The following is a 26,212-nucleotide window of genomic DNA, read 5'->3' as shown; positions in this document are numbered from 1 at the left end:
GATAGTACAAAATGAAATATAATTATTCAAGTGTGTTTCGTTATATACACCGATATGTTTTGTTGTATTCGTCATCTTTTGAGTTTCTATATGATCCTTAGTAGTAAAATATAATTTTAAAATTTTTTAATCATTGCTAAATAGCAATTTTTTAATTTTATTTACTAATTAGTCCTTTGTATATTATCTAATTCTAAAATCTATTTTGTATTTTATAAATTATTATTTTATTATTTATTATTTATTTTATCTTTATAATTCTATGATTAACAATTTGATGTTCTATAAGTATTTATTTTCAATCTCTTTTTCAATTTTATTTTGAGATTGAAATTCTAATATTATCTTTTTCAATCTAAGAATTATGAAATTATTAATCTTAAGATTAAAAAAGGTAAGATTTATTCATTCTTTTAATTTTTATCTTAATATTTCAGTTCAATTTTACATTTAAATGAAATCTTTTTAGTGTTTAATTCTAAAATGTTATAGATAACTTAGAATTATATAAACTCTCAGGATAAAATTAATTTATTTTTTACAAATATTGAATATAAAAAGTATGTTTTCATGAACTTTTGTTTTATATCTTGCTATTACTTTCTCTCTACAAAATTCACTCTCATTAATTTTTTTCTTAAAAAATGAGCGATTTGGGACAAATATTAGAGAATTATACTTAGCAATTCTAATTTAAGAAGGTTTGTTTCTGCTATTTTAGATTCTGAATAAAATACCCTTTTTAACAAAGAAAAAATAATATTTTTGTTTAACGCTCTAACATCATCTTTTAGAAAATCAGAAATTGCAAAAAAATAGCTCAACACATTTATTTTTGCTTTTCCTATCATATTAAAGTTTTATTATGCAAAATATATATAATAGAGAGTTTAATTTACATAATATAAAATCATTTTACTATGCCTAATTAAAACTTTTTTTGTTACTTGACTGTTGACTATTACATGCAGCTATAATTTATTTCCTTTGTTTAAAGAAAAGTGCTTAAGATATTTCTTTTAAAAAATTACTAAGTGCTTTAGATAATTTTAATTAAATTTTTAATTTAATTTTAATATACCCACTATAATTTAATTTTAATATACCCACTATTAAAGATTACATGTTTTGATAGGAGATTATTTTGGAGATTTTTTTGGTAAAGACCAAAATCAGATTATTTTGCAGATTCAACATAAGAATATATGCTCACTATTTTAATTAAATTTTAATAAATAAGAAAAAGGGGAAAAAATTCGTCAAAGTAAAAACTGAGACAGGTTCACTCTCGTTTTCTCTGTATTTTCTAGGGTTTTTCGTGTTCCTCTATCTTCGATTCACCTTATCTAGGGTTTTCGGTTCTTTTCTAACCCAAATTTGCTCTATTCTTCGTACTCAGCAATTGGATTCCCTTCCAATTTTTATTGTCTCTTCAGCTGGGACAATCCTTTCTGGTTTTGTTTTGGGTTCGTCCACGTTTCTGATCTCGTCGCAAAAGGTCAATTTTTTTTGTTCGAAAAAAGTATTTCCTTCAACCCTGTTGAGGAAAGAACTGTGAACAATGCCTCAACGAACAGTGAAGAAAGGTGCTGCGGCGAAAAGAGCGAAGACCGCCCTTGAAAACAACAACCATAATGACAACCTTGGGCAAGAGCCTGAAACTGCGGAAGCGGTTGTGAATAATCATGAAGAAGAAGAAGAAAACATAGCTAATGATGAGAAAAGTGTTCTTTCGGATGAGAAGCTCGATGATGTGAAGAGTAAGTTCTTTTACCTGATCCCTTTTTTAATATATAAATATTATAATTTGGGAGATTTTCATTTGGATCATAGTAGTATGTGAAATATTATTTCCAATTAGGTTATGCTACATACTGGAGCTGTTAACAGTTATAATTTGATCAGGGGCTTGTCCAAAGTTTCTAACTTTTGCTTATGTTAGACCTCTAAAATAGTGATCACGTGAATTAGTATGGAACAGATATCTTAACATGATTATATGGAACACTTTTCTTATTATAGTATGGAGCTATAGAAATTAGTGTGTCCCTTCTCTCAATTTGGAAATTATGGAAACTTTTGTAGCAAATAAAGAATTTCTTTGATGGATTACAATCACATGGCTGTGTGACTCTAACCATTCTTATGGTTTTATTTTTTGTTTAATTAGTATGGATGTTTATGGTGTTGATAGTGCGTTTATTTTCTTGGGTTGAGGGGCAGGTCCTTTCTTTCCCTTCCCTTGTGCCTCGTGACTTGGCATTACTGTTGGAAATATTTTGAATTGAGAATAATTAGGCCGGATTAAGGATTTTGGACTTTTATCATTATTTAACTATTACTATGATTTTAGGAAAGAGTATATTGACTGGGATGATTTAAATATTTATTTTATGGCAGACAAAGAAGAGGAGGTTAAGGAGTCCATAGATGAATATGAAAAAGATGAACAGTTAGATTTTGAGGATAACTATCCTGAGTATGAACCTTTAGAGGACTATAACGGAGTTGACTATGATGAAAAGGAAATTGAACAAGACGAGCATCAGGAGGTTAGAGATGAAGTAGAGGAAGAGTGTGAAGTAGTTGCAGGAGAAGATGATATTTCAGGTGATGAAGAAATTGAATACGTTTATGAAGAAGTTGAGGTTGATGAGGATGATGAGCATAATGATGAGGAACATGATCATTCGTCACGGATGGCTGATGCGGAGCAAAAGGAGCACCCTGAAGGTGTAAATAAGAGACACAAGCAAAAGGAATTTGAAGTATTTGTCGGAGGCTTATATAAGGATGCTACTGAGGAGGATCTGAGGAAGGTTTTTGGTGAAGTTGGGGTAATTACTGAAGTCAGGCTGATGATGAATCCTCATACTAAAAAGAACAGAGGATTTGCCTTCTTGCATTTTGAAACTATTGAACAAGCTAAAAAAGCTGCAACAGAGCTGAAAAATCCAGTGGTAATATTTGATATTCTAATGATTTAAGCTGGTTTAAAATTGTCAGCATATTAAATCATGTGTTCTCATCACTGCAATTTCAGATTAATGGCAAACAATGCCGTGTTTCTCCTGTTCAAGACAATGATACCATCTATTTGGGTAATATATGCAAGACATGGAAATTAGAAGCTGTAAGTTCTTTTCCTGGCCTATCGGTTGCCTTCTTCAAGGCTTGAGTTATGCTTACTCATCAGAAGTTTTTTTAGTTTCTAACTATTCATGCAATTTCTGGTGCCAGCTAAAAGATAAGCTGAGACATTATGGGGTTGGAAATTTTGAGAACCTGACTTTAGTAGAAGACAGTAACAATGAAGGAATGAACCGTGGATTTGCATTTTTGGATTTTTCATCTCGTTCTGAGGCTAGGAAAGCCTATACACAACTGCAGAAGAGAGATGTTGTGTTTGGAGTTGATAAGCCAGCAGAGATTTCATTTACAGACTCCTTTATTGACCCAGTTGATGATATTATGGCACAGGTAATCTTCTGAATCTGAATTCATTGCTTTCGCTGAAGGTCATGAGATGGAACTGCCTACTATAATTCTTCAATGTTATTGAAACATTTGGACTGTTTGTGAACGTTTATGCTGGCATAGTGGCTAACTTTTGTTGGTAGACTATATTTTTGGTGTATAATATCTAAATACATCTGGTCGGATAAGGGTTGGTTGCTGTATTTTTTGGTGTTATATAATTGTCTTAATTCTGATTTTTGATAAAAGACCACTGGGTTTACCTTTTCTATTTAATAAGTAAACTTCTAAGGATTTAATAGTTTTGGGGGTGTACTCGATGAAAATTTGGTAGCTTTAATTTGGGGACAGTTAGCAGTTTATCCTTGCCATGGTCTTTGCTAATTAGCTGATGATGTACCTGCATTTCATAATAAAGTGACCTATGATTTTTTTCTGGCATAGCTGATCAAGTTTATTCATGTTTCAGGTTAAAACTGTATTTATAGATTCCCTGCCTCCTTCATGGGATGAAGATTATGTCCGAGATCTTCTTAAGAAATATGGGGAGATTGAAAAGATTGAGCTTGCTAAAAACATGCCAGCTGCCAGTAGGAAGGATTTTGGATTTGTTACGTTTGGTACACATGCTGCTGCCGTGGAATGTGCTGATAGCATTACCAGCTCAGGATTGGGCGAAGGTGACAAGAAGGTATGTTTTGGATTTTAAATACAATTTCCGTGTGCAACTGCCAAATGAGGTTTTTTAAATCCATCTGACCCCTTTTCAGGCAAAAGTTAAGGCTAGATTGTCAAGGCCTCTTCGGAAAGGCAGTAGAAAACATGTTAGCCATGCGGCCTACAGTTCTGGTCGCAATTCTGGAATCTTATCAAGGCCTTCAAGAGCCAGGCCTGCACCACGTAGTCTTCCTGCTCGCATGGTAAGACGAATTGAAAGTCATGTTCCACCTGGTAGGCCTTTTAGTGTGATGGATAGACGGCCTGTTAGTGTGAGAGATAGAAGACCTGTTATGTCTATGTCACTGAGATCAAGGCCGGTGTCTCATCTAGCCAGATCCTCTGAGAGGAGATTGAGTAGTAAGTATTATTCTTTTATTTATTTATTTTTGCCAGACTTCTGTTGTTAACCTTTCTTTATGACCAATGCTACATTGTCTCTTTAGCATCTGGATATCCAAAAAGTAGCATGAAGAGAGACTATGGTCTATGTGAGGAATTGCCACCTCCAAGAAGTAGAGTTGCTGTAGATTATGGGTCTAGGATGTCCTCTCAAAAACACCTCTCCTACAGGGATTATCCAGCCCATGGCTCTCGCTACCCTGAGCTGCGTAAAGGTACGTCTCGTACTTCAGCAGCTGCACCTATGAGAAGTTATGTGGATGATGGCTATGGCCAAAGATTTGAGAGGCCTCCTCTTTCTTCTTCCCATTTTAATCACCGTGAAGGACACTCCCGTGATTATGAGACACTGTCGGGTTCGAAACGTACTTATTCTGTCATAGTAAGTATTGTATGTTAACTTTGAGGATTTTTTTAATGGTGTTACTGTTTCTTTAGTATCCTTCCCTTCGGAAAACTAAATTCTTACACTTCCATTTGTCATCAGGATGATGCCCCTCCTCGATATGCTGATACTGGTGCTCGCCAGTCAAGATCACGTTTGGACTATGAGTATGGGGGTAGTATTTCACAATATGGAGATGCCTATGGCGATAGGTTAGTTTCCTCAAAGTTTATGTTCTTGGGGAAAAAAAAACTTTGCTGTTTTCTGGCAACTTACTTCTTACGTTTTGATTGTAGACTTGGAAGATCTAGTCTGGGCTATAGTAATGGCAGGAGTTCTATATCTACTCGAGACTCTCATGGAATGTATAGCAGTCGGCAGAGCACAAGTTACAGTGCAGGTAGATTTTGTTACAAATGATATGATGATGATGATGATATATATAATCTAATTTTCTTGGTTTTTGTATCTTGATGTCAGGTTCTTTTGGTGGAAGTGATCGTGATTTGTACTCAGCAAGTTATGGTGGTGATTACATATCTCGTGGCAGTAATGTAATGTTACTTTCCTATCTCTGTTTGATGAAGTGTTGTATATGGTATATTCTATACTTGTATTCTTATATTGTGTTGGTGTTGCAGGCTGGTGGCAGATCATATTCGTCAATGTATTCCAGCAGGGGTGTGGGTGGTAGCAGCAGCTATATGAGTGGTAGTAGATCTAGGTCGTATTACTGAGGTGAGTCCATTTCATAACTCCTTGTCATTACATTGTTTCTTTTAACTACACGATGATTGATGAGTTCCCAATACAAATCAATCTCCTTTGCCTGAGAAATTTTCCATCCTCAAATGGCATCTTCTATATGTTTCCACAAGGGAGTATGACTGGCGAAGATTGCACACCTGGTCACTAGTAAATTTGTCGATGAACAGATCTATGTACAAAGATAAAGCTGCTGGTAGGATATGGATTTCGAAGCTTATGCACATTATGATGCCTAGTTGGGGACTCATTACAAAATGAACGTCATGTCAATTCAGGCTATCTTGGAGCTTATTTGGACATATCATAAGTTATTTAGTTTATGCTGTAAGTACTGAAGTTAACTAGAACTGGAGACCGGATGCTGAGTACATGATGTGTAGTTAGGCTTCATTTTATAGGAAATCCACTGCTATATGTTCTGTTGATTTGGCCACAGATCAAGGATACTGATGTTTCTTTAGGGTAAAAGGATTGCTGGAATTATTTCATGATGTCATACAGTTGGTTTCTTTTCCATCACAACAGAGATGAATTATTACTTTCATATTTTTTGCAATCACCTGATTATGAGCAGCTGCGAACTCCTCATCACTATTGAGCAACCACAGGTGGTGGTTTGAGGACTATTTAAGCTATAAATCAAGGATAGATTATCATATCCTAAAAAGCATGATGCACTTGCAACACATACCACTGCAGTGATTCTAAGTTAATGATTTTACACTTAAGATCATTAACTCGAGCCCCTCAATTCTTTTTCTCTCTAATGCAATTATTTTCCACAGTCCAAATGCATTACTGTCTGTACAGCCTTTGCTCTAAGCTACATAATTGGAAAATGCAACTTTGAAGTATGTATAGCAGCAGAAAAGGATTGATTATAGCAGAGCAGACAAGGATGATTATCATCTGTTATAGGTTCTGGATTCCGATAACTTAGTGAAGCTGCGGATTATTTTGCATACCGCTCGATTCATCCAAATCCGATGCCCCAATAGCAAACGTGAAACTAGCTAAAATATGTAGGAATTTGTTCACAATTTGGACTTGCTCCCTTCATGATTTTCTTATGCTCAGAGGAGTTTTTGGTTTCCAACTATTCAAATTCCCGTGCCATATTGAGGTGTTAAAGCAGCAAAGACAAATTTGCTATTCATATTCAGATTCAGATTCTAAAGGACATTCGATTCTGGTGTCCAAAAATATGTGAATCTTTGCATGTGGAATTGGTTATGCAAAGCTTGAGAAGATTCTTGAATGTTTTCCTTTCCTTTTACTATACTTTACCACTTTGTCCATATTTTCACCGTCAGTGTGCTTGAATTAGCATACATTAAGCATAAAACCAGAGCTTTGGTAAAACAATTTCATTCAATGCAATTGTAAATTCTGGAAAATACTGCTCTCCAGTTTTTGTTTCCCCAATTGTTTTACTATCTACAATTGTATAGAAAGGAGCTGTAAATACATATATTATTGCTTCCTTTGTTTTAGATCAATAATATCACCATTAATAACAATAATGGAGGGTTTCGTGAAGGGTTTTTGACATGTATTAAGGAGCTATCAAAATCAGATATTAGTATAGAATATATATTAAAATATAAAATATATATTAAGAATAAATTAAATTATACATGTATTTATATATAAATACATTATGATTAATTTTAGTGGTTTTTTTAATGTGTAAATAGTATTTTTGTTTTTAGGCATAAATGAAAATTTTCTTTTATTTTTTATTAGAAAAAAATTAATTTTAATGCAATTATTAGTGTAAATTAATTTTATACGTGTATTCAATTATGTAATACTATAGTCACCAAAAAAAAGAGTCACCAAAAAAATTATGTAATATTATATTAATAAAAATAATTATTTTTTATTTTGCACATAGTTATCTAAACGAACGAATTTAATTAAATAATTATATAAAATACTAAATAGTTTATGCTATATCAAAATTAAAAAAAAATGCTTTGTATAAGATGATTCACTCCTAATGCAAGATGATGGATACAACAATTAAATTCATAACAATTTTTTTATGATAAAAATCATCTTAAAATAAAAGGACTACAAATGAATGAATGATCATAAACTAAGATTTTTGTAGTAAAAAGTATAAAAACACCGCGACAAATCTTCTAGGCTTAATAATAAGGGGGAAATTCTGTTTGGGGAAAAAAGTTAAAAAAAAAAAGAAAAAGGCAAAAGTGGAAAATGGGTCGCTATTTTTGTTAAGAAAGCAATCACCTTTGAGTTTAGTTGCCAAGTTCATCATGAAATCCTGCAAATGTGATTGCGCTTGTTCTCGTTTCTTCACGATCCTTCGTTCCCCAAATCACAGAAAAATTCTGCCTCAATCGAAAAGGAAGAAGAAGAGAACGAAAATCCACAACCCAATTTTCTCTGTTGTCGAAAAGTTTGCACCATAATCTGAAATGGGTCGTCGGCAAAATGACTCAGGTTTCGGTAAATTTACCCTTTTGTCCCTCTTCCTGATGGGTGCAATCTCCTGCTTGGCGGTATACCTGTTTCTCACTGTGGTTTTCAGTCCCAACAACACTACTGCATCTCTTTCTTCAATGGAGCATGTTGATGGGGTTGATGATTTGCTGAACCATGAAGAAGAAGGAGGAGAAGAAGAAGAAGAAAGGCCATGTTGTGATGGGGTTGAGCATTTGGAGCTATGGGGTGATGCCGTTAAATGGGGTAGTGATTTTAGGGTAAATTCTTCTAAGGAATGTTGCATGGCTTGTAAGAGGATGTGTAGAGGTGATGGTGGAGCTTGTTTGTGTAATTCATGGGTGTTTTGTGGTGATAGAGATGCATGTGGACCTAGATTTGGTGAGGTATTGCTATGAATTCTGCTTTGTTGTTAGCTTAGTACTATTAAATTCTGTACCTATCATGGATGTTGATAATATGCTTATGAAAAGTGAAAAAAAAAATGGAATAATATGATGTATCTAGCATCTAGGCTTATGTTTAGTGTCCTTTTTTTATACCTCATGCATAAGCACAATTATGTTACTAGAATCATACATTGGTTGATCCACTTATTTGATTGGTCAGTTAATTTTGTTTTGGTAACTGGAACTTGATGATTTTGAAACCTTTGACTGACAGCTACTATAGTGTACCTGTCTATTATCATGTAGCATTTAGCAAAGTTGGTTGGTTGATGCAAATACTTAATAGTCTCTTTTTAACTGTCTTACATATAAAAATTCATATTTTTTTTCAGTTTTCTAGATCATGTCAAGAATGTTTATTTTGTCATAATTAAGCATTTCTTAATGGAATTACTCACCATATCAAGATCCAGGTTCCAGCCTGGGACTCTTTCAATTGCATCCCATTTGAAACTGGTTAGGTTGGTATTCATGAGGTGTATAGAGTAGCGGCTGTTATGTAGCTTCCAGTTGATCAAAAAGATGTGTATGATTTTATTTTATTTTTCTGTCTTATTAAGGGATTATGATTTATATTTTGGAATTTTGATTGGGCATCATAGTGGCTTCATTATAAAGACATACAATTTAGTAGGTTTAGCATACTATTACTTCAGATGAACAACTCTTTAAGGTCTAAGGATGAGATATTCCTGTATTTGAGGCTTAGAGTTTTAATGCACTTTTCCTAATACATTTATGTTACCTCCTCTCGTTTCAGTGTTGGTTAAAAAGACAGAAGGATGCATTAAACCCTGAACGACGAGACTTGGGAGATAAAGTGATGTGGACTTCTGGTTTAGTCTTTGATAAGGGAGAGGTAAGATTGCTATATGATGTGATTAGTTGGTACTGCACATACTAATCTGAGATATCTATCTTTATCAAATTTTCATGGTTTCAAAAATTATATAAGAAGAAATTTACTGAACAAAGTGAAAATGACTACAAAGCCAAGGGTGGATAAGGAATCCTCCTTAGCATAAGTACTCTGAGCCTACTGGAGCTAGTGTACATTTATTTAATTTGTTTTCTTCTATGATCTAGAACTAGAAGAGAAGAGTCACTTAATTATCATAACTGAGTATGTATAAATTGTTTCTTTTTCATAATCTTAAAGTCTTCACATTATTATGATACATCTCATTTCTGTTAGAAATCTATTTGATATATAATCCACGCCTTAAGTTTTTGACAAAATATGCTGATAATCTGTTTCCACTATATTGTATCTTGTGCTCTTACTGTCTTAAATGTATGTCTTTCAGCTGTATATTTATCTGTTGCTTGTATGTTTGTAATTTTAGGGAATTGTTGGACTGGAAACTGACTATGGAATTCTACGTATAAAAGTGAGTATTCTACACATGTTTACGTCATCATGTATCTGACATTCATTGGACTCTTTCAGCTTGGTTTTGTGTTCAGGATGTTGAACACATCTTCCATTTAGTGGATTGACTCTTATCAACTCTCTATGCTACAGCTTTTTCCCGACTGTGCTCCCCAATCTGCCTCCTACATTCTTGAGTTGTTGGCATTGCCTCACTGCATTGGGTGCCAGATTTATCGTTCAGAGAGCCGAGGTAGCTTTTGGGATTCAGAGGGAAACCACATTAAGAAGGTAAATTTCATTATGTTAACAATTGTACAAATTGTGCTTTATCATTCTGATGATTTTTGAGGTTTATGGATACCGGAAACATATTTAGTGTTTATCGATTTGAATGTTGATATAGGCTGCATTTGGTCCCCCTTTTGCGCTAATCCAAGGAACATTTGAGTCCATTGGTTCTACATTCAAGGATATCCCAAAAGAGTATTGTCCGACCATAAGAAGAGGATCTGTAGCATGGGTTGGTTCAGGTCCAGAATTCTTCATCAGCCTGGCTAATCATAATGAATGGAAAAATGCATACACTGTCTTCGGTTCCATACTATCTGAAGATATGGAAATCTTGGAGAAAATTGCTCAGCTTCCGACCAAATCAGATGTTTGGAATGGCATTAATGTTGCTGTCTTGGAGAATCCGGTTTCATTACGGTTCCGGAGAATTACCACATAGTGCAGAAACCGTTAGATTGTTTTTGGTTCCATTCATTTATTCTGAAGGTTTATTTTATTCCTGTTTAACTATAGCTGATTTTATATCAAATTGAGTATACTTCAACTAGTTTGGTAGGTATGTATGTGGATATTTCTTGATTCACTAGAGATGTAGATAAGCTGAAGTGTTCGTTTTAAAATTCAGCTCATTATAAAAATTAACATTCAATGTTAAACCAAAATAACTTGTTTTTGAACGTTCGAATCTCATTCTAAATACTTAACAAAGGCATTTGTCTAGGTTCACCTATCATTACTCACAAACAACACGAAAGTAAAGTCATGTGACAAATACAAATTGGAAGCCGAAGTACCATATGTTTCTTCATTCAGCTATGTTTTTGTAGTGAAAGTCTCAAGCATCCTATGCAAAAGACACAGTGATTCACTTATATTTTGAGTCTAGATAAATAACAATAAGTACATCATAACTTTGCATCCCTGGTTTGTGAAGATTGAATTCTCCAATTGCAATTTATGGAGAAATAGGAAAATACCATGGTAAGGGAATACGAATGGATACTACTATGAAGAAGAGAGTACCAAATAAACGAAAGTGAAACATTGAATAATCAAACACGACCATCCATAAACCATTATGTTATCAAGTATCACACATGAGTAACTTTAGCAAGACAGAACAAATTCTTAGGTTTACATAGTCCAATTTCACTTATTTAAATTTTAAACACAAACAGAAAGCTGTATGAGTCATCATATATTATGTGTTATGTCATTTGGACTGATCACTCTTCCCTCACTGTCAGTGCTCTCTTGTTATTGTATAGCCATTTACAAAGGAGCACCACCAAACTATTCAAACAGATTACAAAGGAGACGCAAACACCCCCTACGGCAACAAACCATATGGCCGGCATCTTGAATGTCTTGCAATTTACCGCAATCCCAGAAGTCTTGCGTGCTAGATCAGCCAAATAATATAGCAGCGCATCCATCATTAAGGGCATAAGAAAACATCGTGCTCCAGGATGCTCACGCCAGAACAGGATCACCCCTAGAATAAAACACCCAATGAAGGTGGCCATATCTACCATCTCCGGAAATAATGTGAAAAGTGCTTGTACATAATTCTGATCGGTGTCTGAAAAGTTTCCAGCTTGGAGACCCAATGTGGCAGCTCTCTTCGCGGGTCCCAAGTGACGACCTTGGGTCAGAGCAGCCCAAGAAAAGATAGCAAAACGGAGACTAGGAACCATTTCTTTCATCTCTGACCATAGAGAATGTAGAAATCCTTGCTCAGATGAGATGTTTGTTGTAAGAGGATCAACATTTTCAGCGTCTGTGCTTGTCTAAACAAAGAAGAAAAAAATAAACGGAAACATTTCTTGAATTTTAAGACTAAGTGATATTTTTGTCATTTTAGCATAATATACTGTGATAGAAACCAGTAAAGAGTAAACCATATTGTTATTCCACAATAGTTCCAAAGTAATCACAAGCTGTAACTGCTCCTGAAAACCTTGATCATGGTGATGATAGGCAAGAAGATAAAAACTCAGAAGAAGAATAAAGCAAGGAATGGTGTTTTACCGTTTTACTTGACTTCTTGTGAGCTTGCACCGCTTCTTCCATGTCTCTTTGGACTCCACTATCCATCTTCATTACTACAACTCCGTTGCTAACAAAGGATCTCTTCCCAAACTTGGTGACAGATTGATAGACGCGCCTTGCCGAAGATGCTTCTCCTTAGGGGCAAAGAATGATAGTAAATTTCTCCCTTCTTTCTTACTATATGTGTATTTGTAATGCCCTCATTATAATAATATATTTGCCTCCACATTTAAAAATCTTTTATTTATGTGTGAAAAAAATTATACTATTAAATATTAATACAATGATAAAGATTATTGTATTATATAAATTAAAAAAAATATAAAAAATAATTTTTATTTAGTTAATATTAATCTATTTTAGTGTTTAGATTTATAATTTAAAATTTAGAATTAAAAATGAATAATTTTAGGTGTAGATTTTAAGATAAATAGAATAATTTTTAAAAATTAGCCTATGTTGGCTAAAAAAATTAGTTAATTTCGTAAAAAATAATTTATTACATAAATATTATAGAGTGTTAATTTAATAATTAAATAATAAAAAATATTTGAATAATAATTTAATAAAAAAAAGAGACATTGTTTATAACTATCTATAAAAGAATTGTGATTTGTTTGATTTTTTAATTTTTATATTTTACACAATTTTTTATTATCCCCTCCTAAATGTGTTTGTCCGTTTATCTTCGCATTAAAAACGTTTAAACTAAACTCTGATTTATAATTTTAGTCATTTCTACTATATTAGAGAAGAAAACATAATCCCGTGACAAAAAAAAAAAAAAAAAGAGATGATGACTCAATAGGAAGGGTGCCAGTATTTAGATAAATTGTTTGTTGGCTCCAATGTAATTATCCTTTATTTGTTAAAAATAAAAAGACATGATGATTCAATAGATTCTGCCAAACTTAACTAAAATTCAACACAAAATCACGATGCCATTGTTTTAGTGTTGGAAATAGAGAATTATGATGGAAACAGGACATTGATGATGAATTTTTTCATGAGATGTTTGTTAAATTGTATATCAATCACACAAGAACAACTCCCCAAATTCAACACTATAATTAGAAAAAGAGAAAAGGATGGAATAAGTATGATGCTCAGCCTTATTTAGTAAACTGATGTGATGCATTTGATTCTCCATTGCTAAACACATACTTGCAGGCTAAAGGTAACGCGTTTATTAATGTTGGTATTATTTTGTTGGTATTATATTATTTTCTGTGTTACCAAAAAAAGAAGAAACTCATACACTATTTTCTTAACATACAGGTAGTGGTTCTCTAAATCCATTGCTAAAACTACTACTACCTTTTCTTTCCCTTCTACCCACATCAGCATTGCCTTTTTACACACCAATTCATTGTAGTCTATTCTTTCATTCTGATATAGATAAAAAAAAAATAATAATAATAATAAACATGACAAAGATATCAATAGGTGAATGAAATTTGATTACAAATTTTTTAATGATAAGGACTTGATTGACAGCTTTTATATTATCCTAATTGAAAATTGAGTAAAATTAAAAAATTTTCAAGTATAATTTAATCATATTAATTAATCTATTATTATACTTTTCTTAAAATTATGATTCATAAAAATGTAGGTTCGGTTGACATAAGAAATAAGATGATTCAGAATTAGTACTTACAGCTTATATTAGGTCATAAATTTCAGACTCATTGAGATTGTGACCATATCTTTTAGGTTCACCTATCATTGCTCACAAACAACACGACAGTAAAGTCATGTGACAAATACAAGTTGGAAGCCGAAGTACCATATGTTTCTTCATTTAGCTATGTTTTTGTGTATAGTGAAAGATGCAAAACACAGTGTGATTCACTTATATTTTGACTCTAGATAAATAACAATAACTACATCATAACTTTGCATCCCTGGTTTGTGAAGATTGAATTCTCCAATTGCAATTTATGGAGAAATAGGAAAATACCATTGTAAGGGAATACGAATGGATAGTACTATGAAGAGAGTACCAAATAAATGAATAGTGAACAAAAATGAACATTGAATAATCAAACACGTCCATCCATAAACCATTATCTTATCAAGTATCACACATGACTAACTTATAGCAAGACAGAATAAGTTGTTAGGTTCACACTTTACACACAAAACAAAGCTGTATGAGTCATCATATATTGTCCAGAGTATGTGTTATGTCATTTGGACTGATCACTACTTCCCTCACTGTCAGTCCCCTCTTATGTGTGTATAGCCATGCACCATACACCACCACCAAAATCATCAAACCGGCTACCAAAGAGATGCCAACACCCTCTACGGCAGCAAACCATAAGGCCGGGATCTTGAATGTCTTGCAATTTACGCCAATCCCAGAAGCCTTGCGTGCTAGCTCAGCGAAATAATATAGCGGTGCATACATCATGAGGAGCATAAGAGCACACTGAGCTGCAGGATGCACACGCCAGAGCAGGATGTATGTGCCAAATTGTCTGAGATTTTGTTTTGTTGCTCGCAACTATTCTTAACCATGTTCATCATAGTCACCTAATCAGTCATACGTGTATGCTAATGATTTAAACAATCTTTGTAACAGAAAATCTATGAAAGAAATGAAGTTTGGAAATAAAACAACCAGAGGCAGCATGTTCTTAACAGTATGATAATAATAGACAGAAAATATTTGGTTTCTCACTTGTCCTATTTTTACATAATAGAAGTGTTAAGAAAAAAAAAACAAAAAACAAAATGTAAGTAGAGGACTCTTTTAGCTCCACAAATAACCTCAGAATAATTTCTTTTAGCAGAATATGGTGAAGGCCTTGTGTAGTTTATATTAGAGTAGCATTTAGATGCAGTTGTAGTAACCTGAGCTTGATAAGATAAAATCATAAATAAATAAAAAATCAAACATGTCATGTGGCTGATTCTTACTAGATGTGAAATACATATTACTAATAACTCGAGTTAGATATGACATAAAAATATTCATCCTAACAGTCCTCATAAGATGCAAGTATATAGATGCATGGCTATATGCTAACAAAGGTTATATAAGCCTTCGGCATCATTGTGAATTTTGTTTGCTTTAAATGTCTTTCTGGATTCTCCTCCTAACTTTCTTTTATTCTCAAGGGTGATGGTGGCTTTGGACTGGTTTATAAATCATCGTTCGCAGGAAGGAGCAATCTGTGCAGCAAGAACCCAGATTTTTCACCTTCTCTGAACCAAGTGAAGAAGGAAATCAACAACTTAGAAATTTTTTATTTATTGGGTGTCAACAAAGAAACTATAAATGCAAGCAAGGAAACCGTGTTTTCGCGCCTTTTATTTCCACGACACAAGAATAAGGAAATTACAATACGAGTGACATCATTTGCAATTTCAACTATTATGGCTCTTCATATATCTCTCCTGCTATGTCACCTGCCACTATTCAGAAAACATTTGGCGGCCTTCATGTTCCTTGCCCAGGAACCACTTAAAAAATATGCCTTCGGATCCATACTTATTCCCATGCTTGAATTGTTAAGCTACATGGTGCTTGTTTCGGCTGTTGCTTCGATTCTTCTTCTTCGTGCAAAATTCACTTGCATGCACTCTGTAATGTTCTTCTCTTGGAGCATCCTCATGATTGCCGAATCGGATAATCCGATCAGTGCACTGTACCTTACAATACTAGGAAATTTTTTCATAGGGTGGTATGCAGTATGCTCCTGGAAAAGCAGCAACCAAATGCAAGGGCAGAAGTTGTCTGGCTCAGTTGAGCCCGAGAGTTCACATGATCTTCATCCTTCTCAGTTATGCACTATATGTGTTACTAAGTGAGAGATTTGCACTTACTGAGAAAGCATGCTATAAGTCCAATGTAAAATAAATGTCGCATATGTGGCTGTGTTTGCTGTTTCTACTCTTGTCTTTGTAATTTGAAGTTGTACTGCTTTGACCTCGGTGCAGTACTATGATGTTTTGCTGTTGGTAACTTCTTATAAGTTGGATTGTGTACCAAACTTTGTGCTTCGTTATTTAATGCTTGGAATATTTATATATTTCATAGAGCGTATGATTTTATCCTCTGGATTTCGGTTGATGGGAGATAGAAATATTTTCCCCTTTTGAAGAACAGAAGCATAGATATCCGTGTGCTGTGATACAAAGTTGCTAAGTTTTCTCAAATGTGGTTCACTTTACATTTTAGTAATGGTTTTAGAATCTTGTTCTTTAAACCATACACATAAATGTAACATTGGTTGTGTCTCCACTTTCAATTATTTGATGCAAGTAGCAAGAAATGTACACCGGAGACTTAGTATCTGAGGTGCTGAATTTTAAGACTAAGTGATATAGTTTTGCGAACAAGAAAAGTGGAAAGGCTTAATTAGAATGACGGTCCTATAGTTTCCCGTGTATTCTTGTCAATTTAGTCGTAATATAGTGTGGTAGAAACCAGTAAAGAATAAACCATATTATTTATTCCAAAACAGTTCTAAAGTAACAAGAAACAGAACATAATGCTGCATCGTCTTTTATAATGAATCCAATTAGTCTGACGTAAATTATTTATGGAGTCCGGAGTTCAATCTCGAAGGCCAAAATGGTGCAATTGGAAACTCAGAATGAAATTGGTGCAGGGGTTCAATCTCAGTGAACATTTTGGAGATTTAGTCAATCTGTTGGGGAAAAAAGTGGAGTTATGGGGTGATGCCGTTAAATGGGGTAGTGATTTTAGGGTAAATTCTTCTAAGGAATGTTGCATGGCTTGTAAGAGGATGTGTAGAGGTGATGGTGGAGCTTGTTTGTGTAATTCATGGGTGTTTTGTGGTGATAGAGATGCATGTGGACCTAGATTTGGTGAGGTATTGCTATGAATTCTGCATTTTTGTTAGCTTAGTACTATTGAATTCTGCACCTATCATAGATTTTGATAATATGCTTATGAAAAGGAAAAAAAAATGGAATAATATGATGTATCTAGCATCTAGGCTTATGTTTAGTGTCCTTTTTTTATACCTCATGCATGAGCACAATTATGTTACTAGAATCATACTTGGTGACCTACATTGGTTGATCCTCTTATTTGATTGGTCAGTTAATTTTGTTTCGGTAACTGGAACTTGATGATTTTGAGAACCTTTGACTGACAGCTAGTATAATGTTCCTGTCTATTATCATGTAGCATTTGGCAAAGTTGTTTGGTTGATGCAAATACTTAATAGTCTCTTTTTAATTGTCTTACATATAAAAATTCATATTTTTTTCAGTTTTCTAGATCATATCAAGAATGTTTATTTTGTCATAATTAAGCATTTCTTAATGGAATTACGCACCATATCAAGATCCAGGTTCCAGCCTGGGACTCTTTCAATATTGCATCCCATTTGAAACTGGTTGGATTGGTATTCATGAGGAGTATAGAGTAGCCACTGTTTAGTAGCTTTCAGTCGACCAAAAAACTGTGTATGGTTTTATTTTATTTGTGTCTTTTCCTTATTAACGGATTATGATGTATATTTTTAAAATTTGATTGAGCATCATAGTGGTGTCATTATAAAGACATACACTTTTAGTAGATGTAGCTTATTATTGCTTCAGATGAACAACTGTTTAAGGTCCAAGAATGAGATATTCCTGTATTTGAGGGTTAAGAGTTTTAATGTACTATTCCTAATACGTTTATGTTACCTGCTCTCGTTTTAGTGTTGGTTAAAAAGACAGAAGGATGCATTAAACCCGGAACGACGAGACTCGGGAGATAAAGTGATGTGGACTTCTGGTTTAGTTTAGTCTTTGATAAGGGAGAGGTAGGATTGTCATATTGATGTGATTAGTTGGTTCTGCACAGATTTTCATGATTTCAAAATTATTGAAAATGACTACAAAGCCAAGAGTCACTTCATTCTCATAACTGAGCATGTATAAATTGTTTGTTTTTCGTAATCTTTCAAATCTTTACATTATTAAGGTCGATCTCATTTCTGTTTAGAAATCTATTTGATATATAATCCATGCCTTATGTTTATGACAAAATATGCTGATAATCTGTTTCCACTATATTGTATCTTGTGCTCTTCTTGTCTTATATATATGTCTTTTAGCTGTACATTTATCTGTTGCTTGTACCTTTGTACTTTTAGGGAATTGTTGGTCTGGAAACTGACTACGGAATTCTACAAATAAAACTGAGTATTCTACACATGTTTACATTATCATATATCTGAGATTCATTGCACTCTTTCACCTTGGTTATTTTATGTTCAGGATGCCGGACATGTCCTCCATTTAGCTAATAGACACTCTTATCAACTCTCTATCCTACAGCTTTTTCCTGACTGTGCTCCACAACCTGTTTCCTACATTCTTGAGCTGTTGGCATTGCCTCACTGCATTGGTTGCCAGATTTATCGTTCAGAGAGCCGAGGAAGCTTTTGGGATTCAGAGGGAAACCACATTAAGAAGGTAAGCTTCATTATGTTAACAATTGTATAAAATTGTACTTTATCATTCTAAAGATTTTGAGGTTTGTGGGATACTGGAAACATATTCAATGGTCGAAGCCTTGGTCTTATACACATCAAGGTTTCTGATTTGTTCACCCTGGTATGATGTGTTCATCGATTTGAATGTTGATGTAGGCTTCATTTGGTCCCCCCCCCCCCCCCCCCCCCCCCTTTTGCACTAATCCAAGGAACATTCGAATCCATTGCTTCTACATTCAAGGATATCCCAAAAGAGTATTGTCCTACCATAAGAAGAGGATCTATAGCATGGGTTGGTTCAGGTCCAGAATTCTTCATCAGCCTGGCTAATCACAATGAATGGAGAAATGCATACACAGTTTTCGGCTCTGTCCTATCTGAAGATATGAAAATCTTGGAGAAGATTACTCAGCTTCCAACTAAGTCAGATGTTTGGAATGACATTAATGTCGCCGTCTTGGAGAATCCGATTTTGTTACGGTTCCGGAGAATTACCACATAGTGCAGAAACCATTATTAGATTGTTCTTGGTTCCATTCATTTGTTCTAAAGGTTTGCTTTGTTTCTCTCTAATTAGTGATGATGGTCTTAATGTACCTCTCGACATGCTTGAAGAGACATTTTAAAAATAAATATAATGTAGATATATTCAGTTTCAGGCACCAAATTATATATCTCTTGATATTCCTTTATACACTCAGGATGCAGATAAGCTGAAGGGTTAACCTTAAAATGCTCAATAAAATTAATGTGTTTACAAGTTTTAATTACTTTTCTTTTACAATATACAATATAATATCTTTTGCAGTACATGTTATTTACGTTAGATTTGTCTCACTGTATTGTGACTGGCAAGAAAATTTTGACGGAGACAATATATTTTTATTACGATAGTTAATGACTAAATGCTATGTTCTGAGTTCTAACACTATATTCCCAACCACTTGAAGATAAATTCTTTTTCTATTTATTTTACGAAATGTCTGAAATACAAAAAACAGAGGAAGCACGTTCTATTTTCCCCAAATCATCCACTGATTCACGGCCACCGGAAGAAAAAAAAAATCACAATTCAGAAACAGAGGTGTTTATTAAATTTTGCAAAATTCTCAATCATTCTAAGCAGAATACTAGCGGCTAATGGATATTAAGAGAAATCCAAATCAACATATTTATTAAGAGAGATATCACAGACTTGAACCAAAACGTAAAAAAAAAAAATAATAATAAAAAATAAAAATCACAAATGTGTTGAACGTTATATTTTGAACAAAAAATATAAACATTACATTTGAAACCAAAACAGGCATTAAATTTACGAATCTTTTCAAATATATATACATAGGGAAGGTTTTGGAGGCTAAAATTGTGGTGCCTAAAAATGATTTTTTGTCGATCAACAAATACTTTGTTGATATTTGATGGTGTTAGATAATGTAAAAGAAGTGTTAGGGCCAAGAACAAAAAAATAAGTGCCTGCCCCAAAACTGTTTTTGGTTCATGTGGGTCATTAATTTATTCTTGAATCATGGCCCTTGTTTTGATCAATTTTGTTTATTTCTTTAAAATTGTATAATAATATGTAATTCACGTTTATTTAAAAATAATAGAAAAAAACTATTTAAAATTATATTTAAATTAAGGTTTAATGACTTTGTTTAACCCTATGATTTCGCAAAATTTTTAATTAGGTCTCTGTACTTTTTTTCTTTTTCATTGAGTCTTTGTACCAAAACTTTTTTTTAATTGGATCCCTACACTTTTTTTTCTTTTATTTGGGTCCCTCCACCAATTTTTTTTTTAGTTGGATCCCTATAAAATTAAGTTAATTACTGCCAAGAGAGACCTAATTAAAAAAAATTGGTACATGAACTTAATTAAAAGGAAAAAAAGTATAAGGACCTATTGAAAATTTTGTAAAACTATAAAGACTAACAGAGTAATCAGTTAGATGTAATTTGAAGGGATAAGTATTGTTTTGATCCCTCATATTGAGGGTCGGAATCGAACTCGTCCCTGATCTAATTTTCGATTTAGAATCGTCCTTAACGTTTTTTTTTTCGTATTAAAATCGTCCTTTTTAATAAAATTTTTAATTTTATTCCTAAACTATCCTTACTTTAATAAAAATTATAAAATTAAAAAAAACACACGCGTGGGGGGAAGGGGAGACAGGGGGGGTGGGGGGAGGGGAGGGGGAGACGGGGGGTGGGGTGGGGTTGGTGGTGGGGAGGCGGAAGGGGAGACTGGGGGTGGGGGTGGGGTTGGTGGTGGGGGGAAGGGGAGACGGGGCGGGGGAGGGGAAGGCGGGAGGGGAGGGGGGAGGGGAGACGGGGCGGGGGTGGGGTTGGTGGTGGGGGGAGGGAAGGGGGAGGCGGGAAGGGGAGACCAGGGGTGGGGGTCGGGGTGGGGGAGGGGGAGGGAAAAGGGAAAAGGGAAAAGGGGGAAGATATTTTTGTCCAAAAAAATTAAAAAGGACGATTTTAATACGAAGAAAAACGTTAACGACGATTCTAAATCGAAAATTAGATCAGAGACGGGTTTGATTTCGATCCTCAACGTGAGGGACCAAAACAATACTTATCCCTAATTTGAACATATATAATTTAAATTTTAGCATTTATATTTAGAATTATATTTATTAATTTAAATTAAATAGTGTATAATTTTAAATTATAAATTAGTATATGTAAATTATATTAATTAGTTTATTATTAATTTTAAGGGTAACTAATTAAAATTAAACTCTAAAAAAATTATTTCTACTAAGCATGAAAATTCTATCATTAATTTTTTATGAAATATTCAAAATGTAACCTAAATCATAGTAGATTTTTTTAATATTTTCTATATGATTAAACTAAAAAACCAAAAAAAAGTTTATTTTTAAAAGTTCATTAAATTAATAGATTAAAAATTTATATTTAATAATATATAATAGATTAAATATTCTAATTTTATAACAAGTTAAGTTCGATGTCAAATGAGATAAAAATAAAAAAATAAAAAATAACTATAAATAATATATTATATTTTAAAAAATAATTGAGATAATTAAATACATGATTGTAAAATTCTCTAAAGTATAAGTTAAAAATATTATAAAAAAATTTTTAGACAACTAAAAATTAAAAACTTATCACTTTATCAATTTTTTAAAAAAAATAAATATTGATAATTTTTTTATACTTTTATTTTATGGCACCAATAGAAAAATAATTAATTTAAATTTTTGTTAACAAAATCTTAAATGATGTTGAATATCAAATTTTTATTTACTTAGAAAATATTTTATTCTAATATAGTTATAATTAAATAAATTAGTAGATAACTATATTAATCATGCATTACATAAATAATAAAAAAATTAAAATATTTTAAATATATTATTAAAATAGTTTAAATACATTATTAAAATAGTTTAAATCTATTATATATTATTAAATATAAAATTTTAATCTATTAATTTAATGAACTTTTAAAAATAAACTTTTTTTTGGTTTTTTAGTTCAATCATATGGAAAATATTAAAAAAATCTACAATGGTTTAGGTTACATTTTGAATATTTCATAAAAAAAATTAATGGTAGAATTTTCATGCTTAATAGAAATAATTTTTTCAGAGTTTAATTTTAATTAGTTATCCTTAAAATTAATAATAAACTAATTAATATAATTTACATATACTAACTTATAATTTAAAATTATACACTATTTAATTTAAATTAATAAATATAATTCTAAATATAAATGCTAAAATTTAAATTATATATATTCAAACTACATCTAACTGATTATATTTAAAATAAATTTAAAATTTTAAAATAATATTTAATTTAAGATTTAATTACTTTGGTAGTCCTTATAATTTTGTAAAATTTTCAATTAAGTTTTTATATTTTTTTTCTTTTAATTAGGTCTCTGCACCAATTTTTTTTTTTTAATTAGGTCTTTCTTAACAGTAATTGACTTAATTTTATAGAGATCGAACTAAAAAAAATTAGTGTAGGGACCCAAATAAAAAAAAATATAGAAATCCAATTAAAAAAAATTTTGGTACAAAAACTCAATTAAAAAAAAAGTACAGGACCTAATTAAAAATTTTGTAAAATTATAGGAACTAAAAAAATGATTAAACCTTAATTTAAATATAATTTCAAATAGTTTTTGTATTATTTTTAAATAAACGTGAATTCAAAAAACAATTTTTGAACATGCATTTATTTTTTTGTCTTTCACCCTAATACTTCTCTTGCATTACCCAATATCACATATCAACAAAGTATTTGTTAGTCAACAAAAAATTACCTTTAGCTATCACAATTTTAGCCACCAGAAACCTTTCCATATACATATCATGATAACGGAGAGTGAATTCTCTCAAGTGAAAAAAAATTGGATGGTATTTAATATTAAATCTAATCCTTTATTATTCTCTCTCTCATATTTATTTTTTATTTCACTTAAAAAGTTAAAGATGAGATATCACATTTCATTTTCTCAAATATTAAAAAAATTAAAAAAAATCTATTTCCCATGATAGCGTCACAAATATCAACAGCATGACAGCGATTATTATTTGGAGTTGTGCATTTTCTTTAAGAAATAGCCATCCTGCTGAGGTTGAAGACTTGAGTTTAGAGACAATTTTAATTGATCTTCTTCCAATAGCTGATATTTATCTTTTTAAATAACTTTTTGGTTTTTGGTAAACTTCTTGAATTCTAAGTTTTGTTAAGTGGCAAGTTCACAACTTTTATGTTATCATGATAGCATGAGATTCTCTTGTACCAAATCAGTGTTTAATTTGAGTGTCCATGAAATTAGATTGATTAGAACTGCTAAATGAAGTACTATGCCATAAGAAATAGGCTATTATTATTATTATTATTATTATTATTATTATTATTATTATTATTTAATTCGACTAATTAAAGACTAAATTATTATAGATCGAATCTTTTATTTAAAAATTTATCATTAATCAATAAATTATTAACCTATTTAAACATTTTATACTTATTTAAACGGATAAATAAATTATCTGCCCGCAATTTATATCTTAATTGCTAAGAAAAGCATTGTATTAAAAAAAGAAAACCTGACCCATTATACAAGAATCACGGTTGTTGAGCCTTTGATTGGCGCGTAGTGGGAGGAGCATGCGGAAAAAGGAGTGGGAAAAATAATTGAGTCACATGAGGAGTTTTATTTTAAAGTTTAGTCCTAATCATTCATTAAATTAAGTGATCAAATTTGTATAATCTCATATTTCATTTTATTTAACAATGTTTTTAATTAAAAAAATTAAAAATCTTACCGAAATGTAAAAAAATAATTATCACTTTTTTTATTATAAAAAAATTATCACTTTAATTTTAATATTTGTATAATTACCCTAACCAACATAATGATAGGTACCAGAGATGCCATCTATTTATGGCATATGTTATGTTACTATCTCTCTAAAAATTTAAATGGATAAAAATAAATAATTATATCTTTAATAATATCTTAAAGTACTTTTATGACTAAACAATTGTTGTTCAAGCAAATAAGACTATTTAAGTGTTAATTTAAAAAATATATTGATTTTATAATAAAAGATATTAATAGATAAATAATACACTTTGTTATTTAATTTTGACCAATTTCTTGGTTAAAAAAATAATAATTACATTTATATTTAAGACATTAAACTTTAATTTAGTATAATTAACTAATTAACTAGTGTCACAAAGTTCATTATTATTATTATCATCACTAACTGATTTTTTATTGAGTTGCTTTATAATCCCAGTTATAGTAGGTAAATAAATTAAGATATTCATTCATTTTAGTAAATAGCTTAATTAAGTTTTTTTTTAAATTTAAATAATAAATTTTATATTAAAAATAATTTATAAATAATTTATTTTTTGTTTAATTTTTTAATTTTAAAAATATTTATTTTAAAAGAAAAGTGTTCATACCCCGGCTCAATGTTAAGGGCCCAGGTCCAATCGAAAGGCCTGATCCAATAGATTAAGCCTAGCAAAGCACCCACCTCCATTCTAGAGGTCGGTGTCAACCCCGACTTGGTACGAAGAAGTCGGTTGTGAGATTAGCTGGCAGATAAATACTCATTCAAATGGGTAACCGCCCCTGAAATCTCTCTAACCACTTCATAAAGCCATATCTTAACCTCCCTAAGATAAGGGGACGGTTATTATCCTAAAGATACGGCACTACTCCAACGGTGGTTATTGGCTCACCACTATAAGTACACTGACACACCTCAGGTATTCCTAAGTCCAATACTCTCTAAGACCTGCTTACACCCTTGCTAACTTAGGCATCGGAGTGTCTTTGCAGGTACCACCCCCCATTCACACGCGAGCACAAGTCGGACGGAGTCTCCCAAGTTGCGGACCTACCTGGAGTCCTCCATCACTCACTTGGGCCGCCGAACGCCATCCATTGGACTAATCTCCGGTTACCCACCGTAACATTGGCGCCGTTGCCGGGGACCCGAGAGATCATCCCTCGATGGCAGAAAGATCCCATGAAGAAGGCCATGTCGAAACAGATTCTGAGCAAGAGAATCTAGGCATGGGCAATGACAATGAAGACACAGCCCAACATCAAGATAACGACCAACACAGAGAGGGTACCTCTGGAATGAAGAATCCAAAGGTAAACTCCTCAGATGGTCGTGAATCAGAAAAGGGTGGACCATCCCACGTAACTGAATTGATGGGACTAGTCCATAGCCGCCTGGAGCAATTGGAACAAGAGCGGAAGAGGCAAAAGGAAACCGAAAGGTACCTTAAGGAAGAGATGGAACGGCGAAAAGAGTTAGAAAGAAAACTCTTGCAGCTAGAATCCTCTCTCAAGAACTCCCGCGACGAAGGAGAAGATCAACTCCCAGGCGGAGAAGATCCTTTCAGCGAGGACATAATGAGGGCAAAAGTTCCAACGAACTTCAAAAGCCCTGATATGGACCTCTATGATGGAACTACGGATCCAAAGCATCATCTTAGCAACTTCAAAAGCCGGATGTATCTAGCTGATGCCTCCGACGCTACGAGATGCAAGGCTTTCCGACCACTTTATCGAAAGCAGCGATGAAGTGGTTCGATAGCCTCCCCCCGAGATCCATTACTAGTTTTGAAGACCTCTCCAGGAAATTCTTGATGAGGTTCTCAATTCAGAAGGATAAAGTAAAACATGCACCGAGCCTCCTGGGAGTAAAACAGGAGGTCGGAGAGTCTCTACGAGCCTACATGGAAAGGTTCAATAAGGCATGTTTAGAGATCCAAGACCTGCCCACAGAGGCAGTAATAATGGGGTTAGTCAACGGACTTAGAGAAGGCCC

At 32.8% G+C, this 26,212-nt stretch overlaps 3 protein-coding genes and 1 pseudogene across 3 annotated transcripts; 3 read left to right on the top strand and 1 right to left on the bottom strand.

Moving 5' to 3' along the window:
- Positions 1–1,254: 1,254 nt before the first annotated feature.
- On the top strand, positions 1,255–7,288 carry LOC130974041 (uncharacterized). Its single transcript, XM_057898772.1, has 12 exons — positions 1,255–1,760; positions 2,401–2,960; positions 3,044–3,133; positions 3,241–3,480; positions 3,947–4,168; positions 4,248–4,554; positions 4,641–4,978; positions 5,084–5,193; positions 5,278–5,381; positions 5,462–5,535; positions 5,623–5,719; positions 5,860–7,288. Exons 1-11 carry the CDS (start codon positions 1,562–1,564, stop codon positions 5,716–5,718), a joined length of 2,340 nt encoding a protein of 779 aa, XP_057754755.1. The 5' UTR covers positions 1,255–1,561; the 3' UTR covers position 5,719; positions 5,860–7,288.
- Positions 7,289–7,974: 686 nt separating this feature from the next.
- On the top strand, positions 7,975–11,113 carry LOC130976454 (uncharacterized). The gene is made up of 5 exons (XM_057901325.1): positions 7,975–8,604; positions 9,428–9,526; positions 10,014–10,058; positions 10,193–10,330; positions 10,446–11,113. The coding sequence occupies exons 1-5, from the start codon at positions 8,194–8,196 to the stop codon at positions 10,770–10,772; spliced, it is 1,020 nt and encodes a 339-aa protein (XP_057757308.1). The 5' UTR covers positions 7,975–8,193; the 3' UTR covers positions 10,773–11,113.
- Positions 11,114–11,398: 285 nt separating this feature from the next.
- LOC130977071 (uncharacterized) lies at positions 11,399–12,529 on the bottom strand. Its single transcript, XM_057902071.1, has 2 exons — positions 12,365–12,529; positions 11,399–12,123 (listed from the first exon to the last, which is right to left on the bottom strand). The coding sequence occupies exons 1-2, from the start codon at positions 12,434–12,436 to the stop codon at positions 11,560–11,562; spliced, it is 636 nt and encodes a 211-aa protein (XP_057758054.1). The 5' UTR covers positions 12,437–12,529; the 3' UTR covers positions 11,399–11,559.
- A 3,387-nt stretch (positions 12,530–15,916) lies between these two features.
- Positions 15,917–19,357, top strand: LOC130975750 (uncharacterized; annotated as a pseudogene).
- The last annotated feature ends 6,855 nt before the right edge of the window (positions 19,358–26,212 follow it).

This window comes from Arachis stenosperma, chromosome 4, assembly GCF_014773155.1.
Source record: "Arachis stenosperma cultivar V10309 chromosome 4, arast.V10309.gnm1.PFL2, whole genome shotgun sequence".
In the NCBI taxonomy this organism is placed as follows: Eukaryota; Viridiplantae; Streptophyta; class Magnoliopsida; order Fabales; family Fabaceae; genus Arachis; species Arachis stenosperma.
The sequence above is the reverse complement of the archived record's forward strand: the minus strand, read 5'-3'. Positions and strand labels throughout refer to the sequence as shown.

Bases quoted from the DNA above. Each gene is read 5' to 3' on its own strand.
- LOC130976454 (XM_057901325.1), top strand. From the start codon at position 8,194: ATGGGTCGTCGGCAAAATGACTCAGGTTTCGGTAAATTTACCCTTTTG. The intron at 10,059-10,192 runs GTGAGTATTCTA...TCTATGCTACAG, and splicing joins ATGGAATTCTACGTATAAAA to CTTTTTCCCGACTGTGCTCC. The intron at 10,331-10,445 runs GTAAATTTCATT...ATGTTGATATAG, and splicing joins AGGGAAACCACATTAAGAAG to GCTGCATTTGGTCCCCCTTT.
- LOC130974041 (XM_057898772.1), top strand. From the start codon at position 1,562: ATGCCTCAACGAACAGTGAAGAAAGGTGCTGCGGCGAAAAGAGCGAAG. The intron at 3,134-3,240 runs GTAAGTTCTTTT...TTCTGGTGCCAG, and splicing joins AGACATGGAAATTAGAAGCT to CTAAAAGATAAGCTGAGACA. The intron at 5,194-5,277 runs GTTAGTTTCCTC...TTTTGATTGTAG, and splicing joins GGAGATGCCTATGGCGATAG to ACTTGGAAGATCTAGTCTGG.
- LOC130977071 (XM_057902071.1), bottom strand. From the start codon at position 12,436: ATGAAGATGGATAGTGGAGTCCAAAGAGACATGGAAGAAGCGGTGCAA. The intron at 12,124-12,364 runs GTAAAACACCAT...TTCTTTGTTTAG, and splicing joins ACAAGAAGTCAAGTAAAACG to ACAAGCACAGACGCTGAAAA.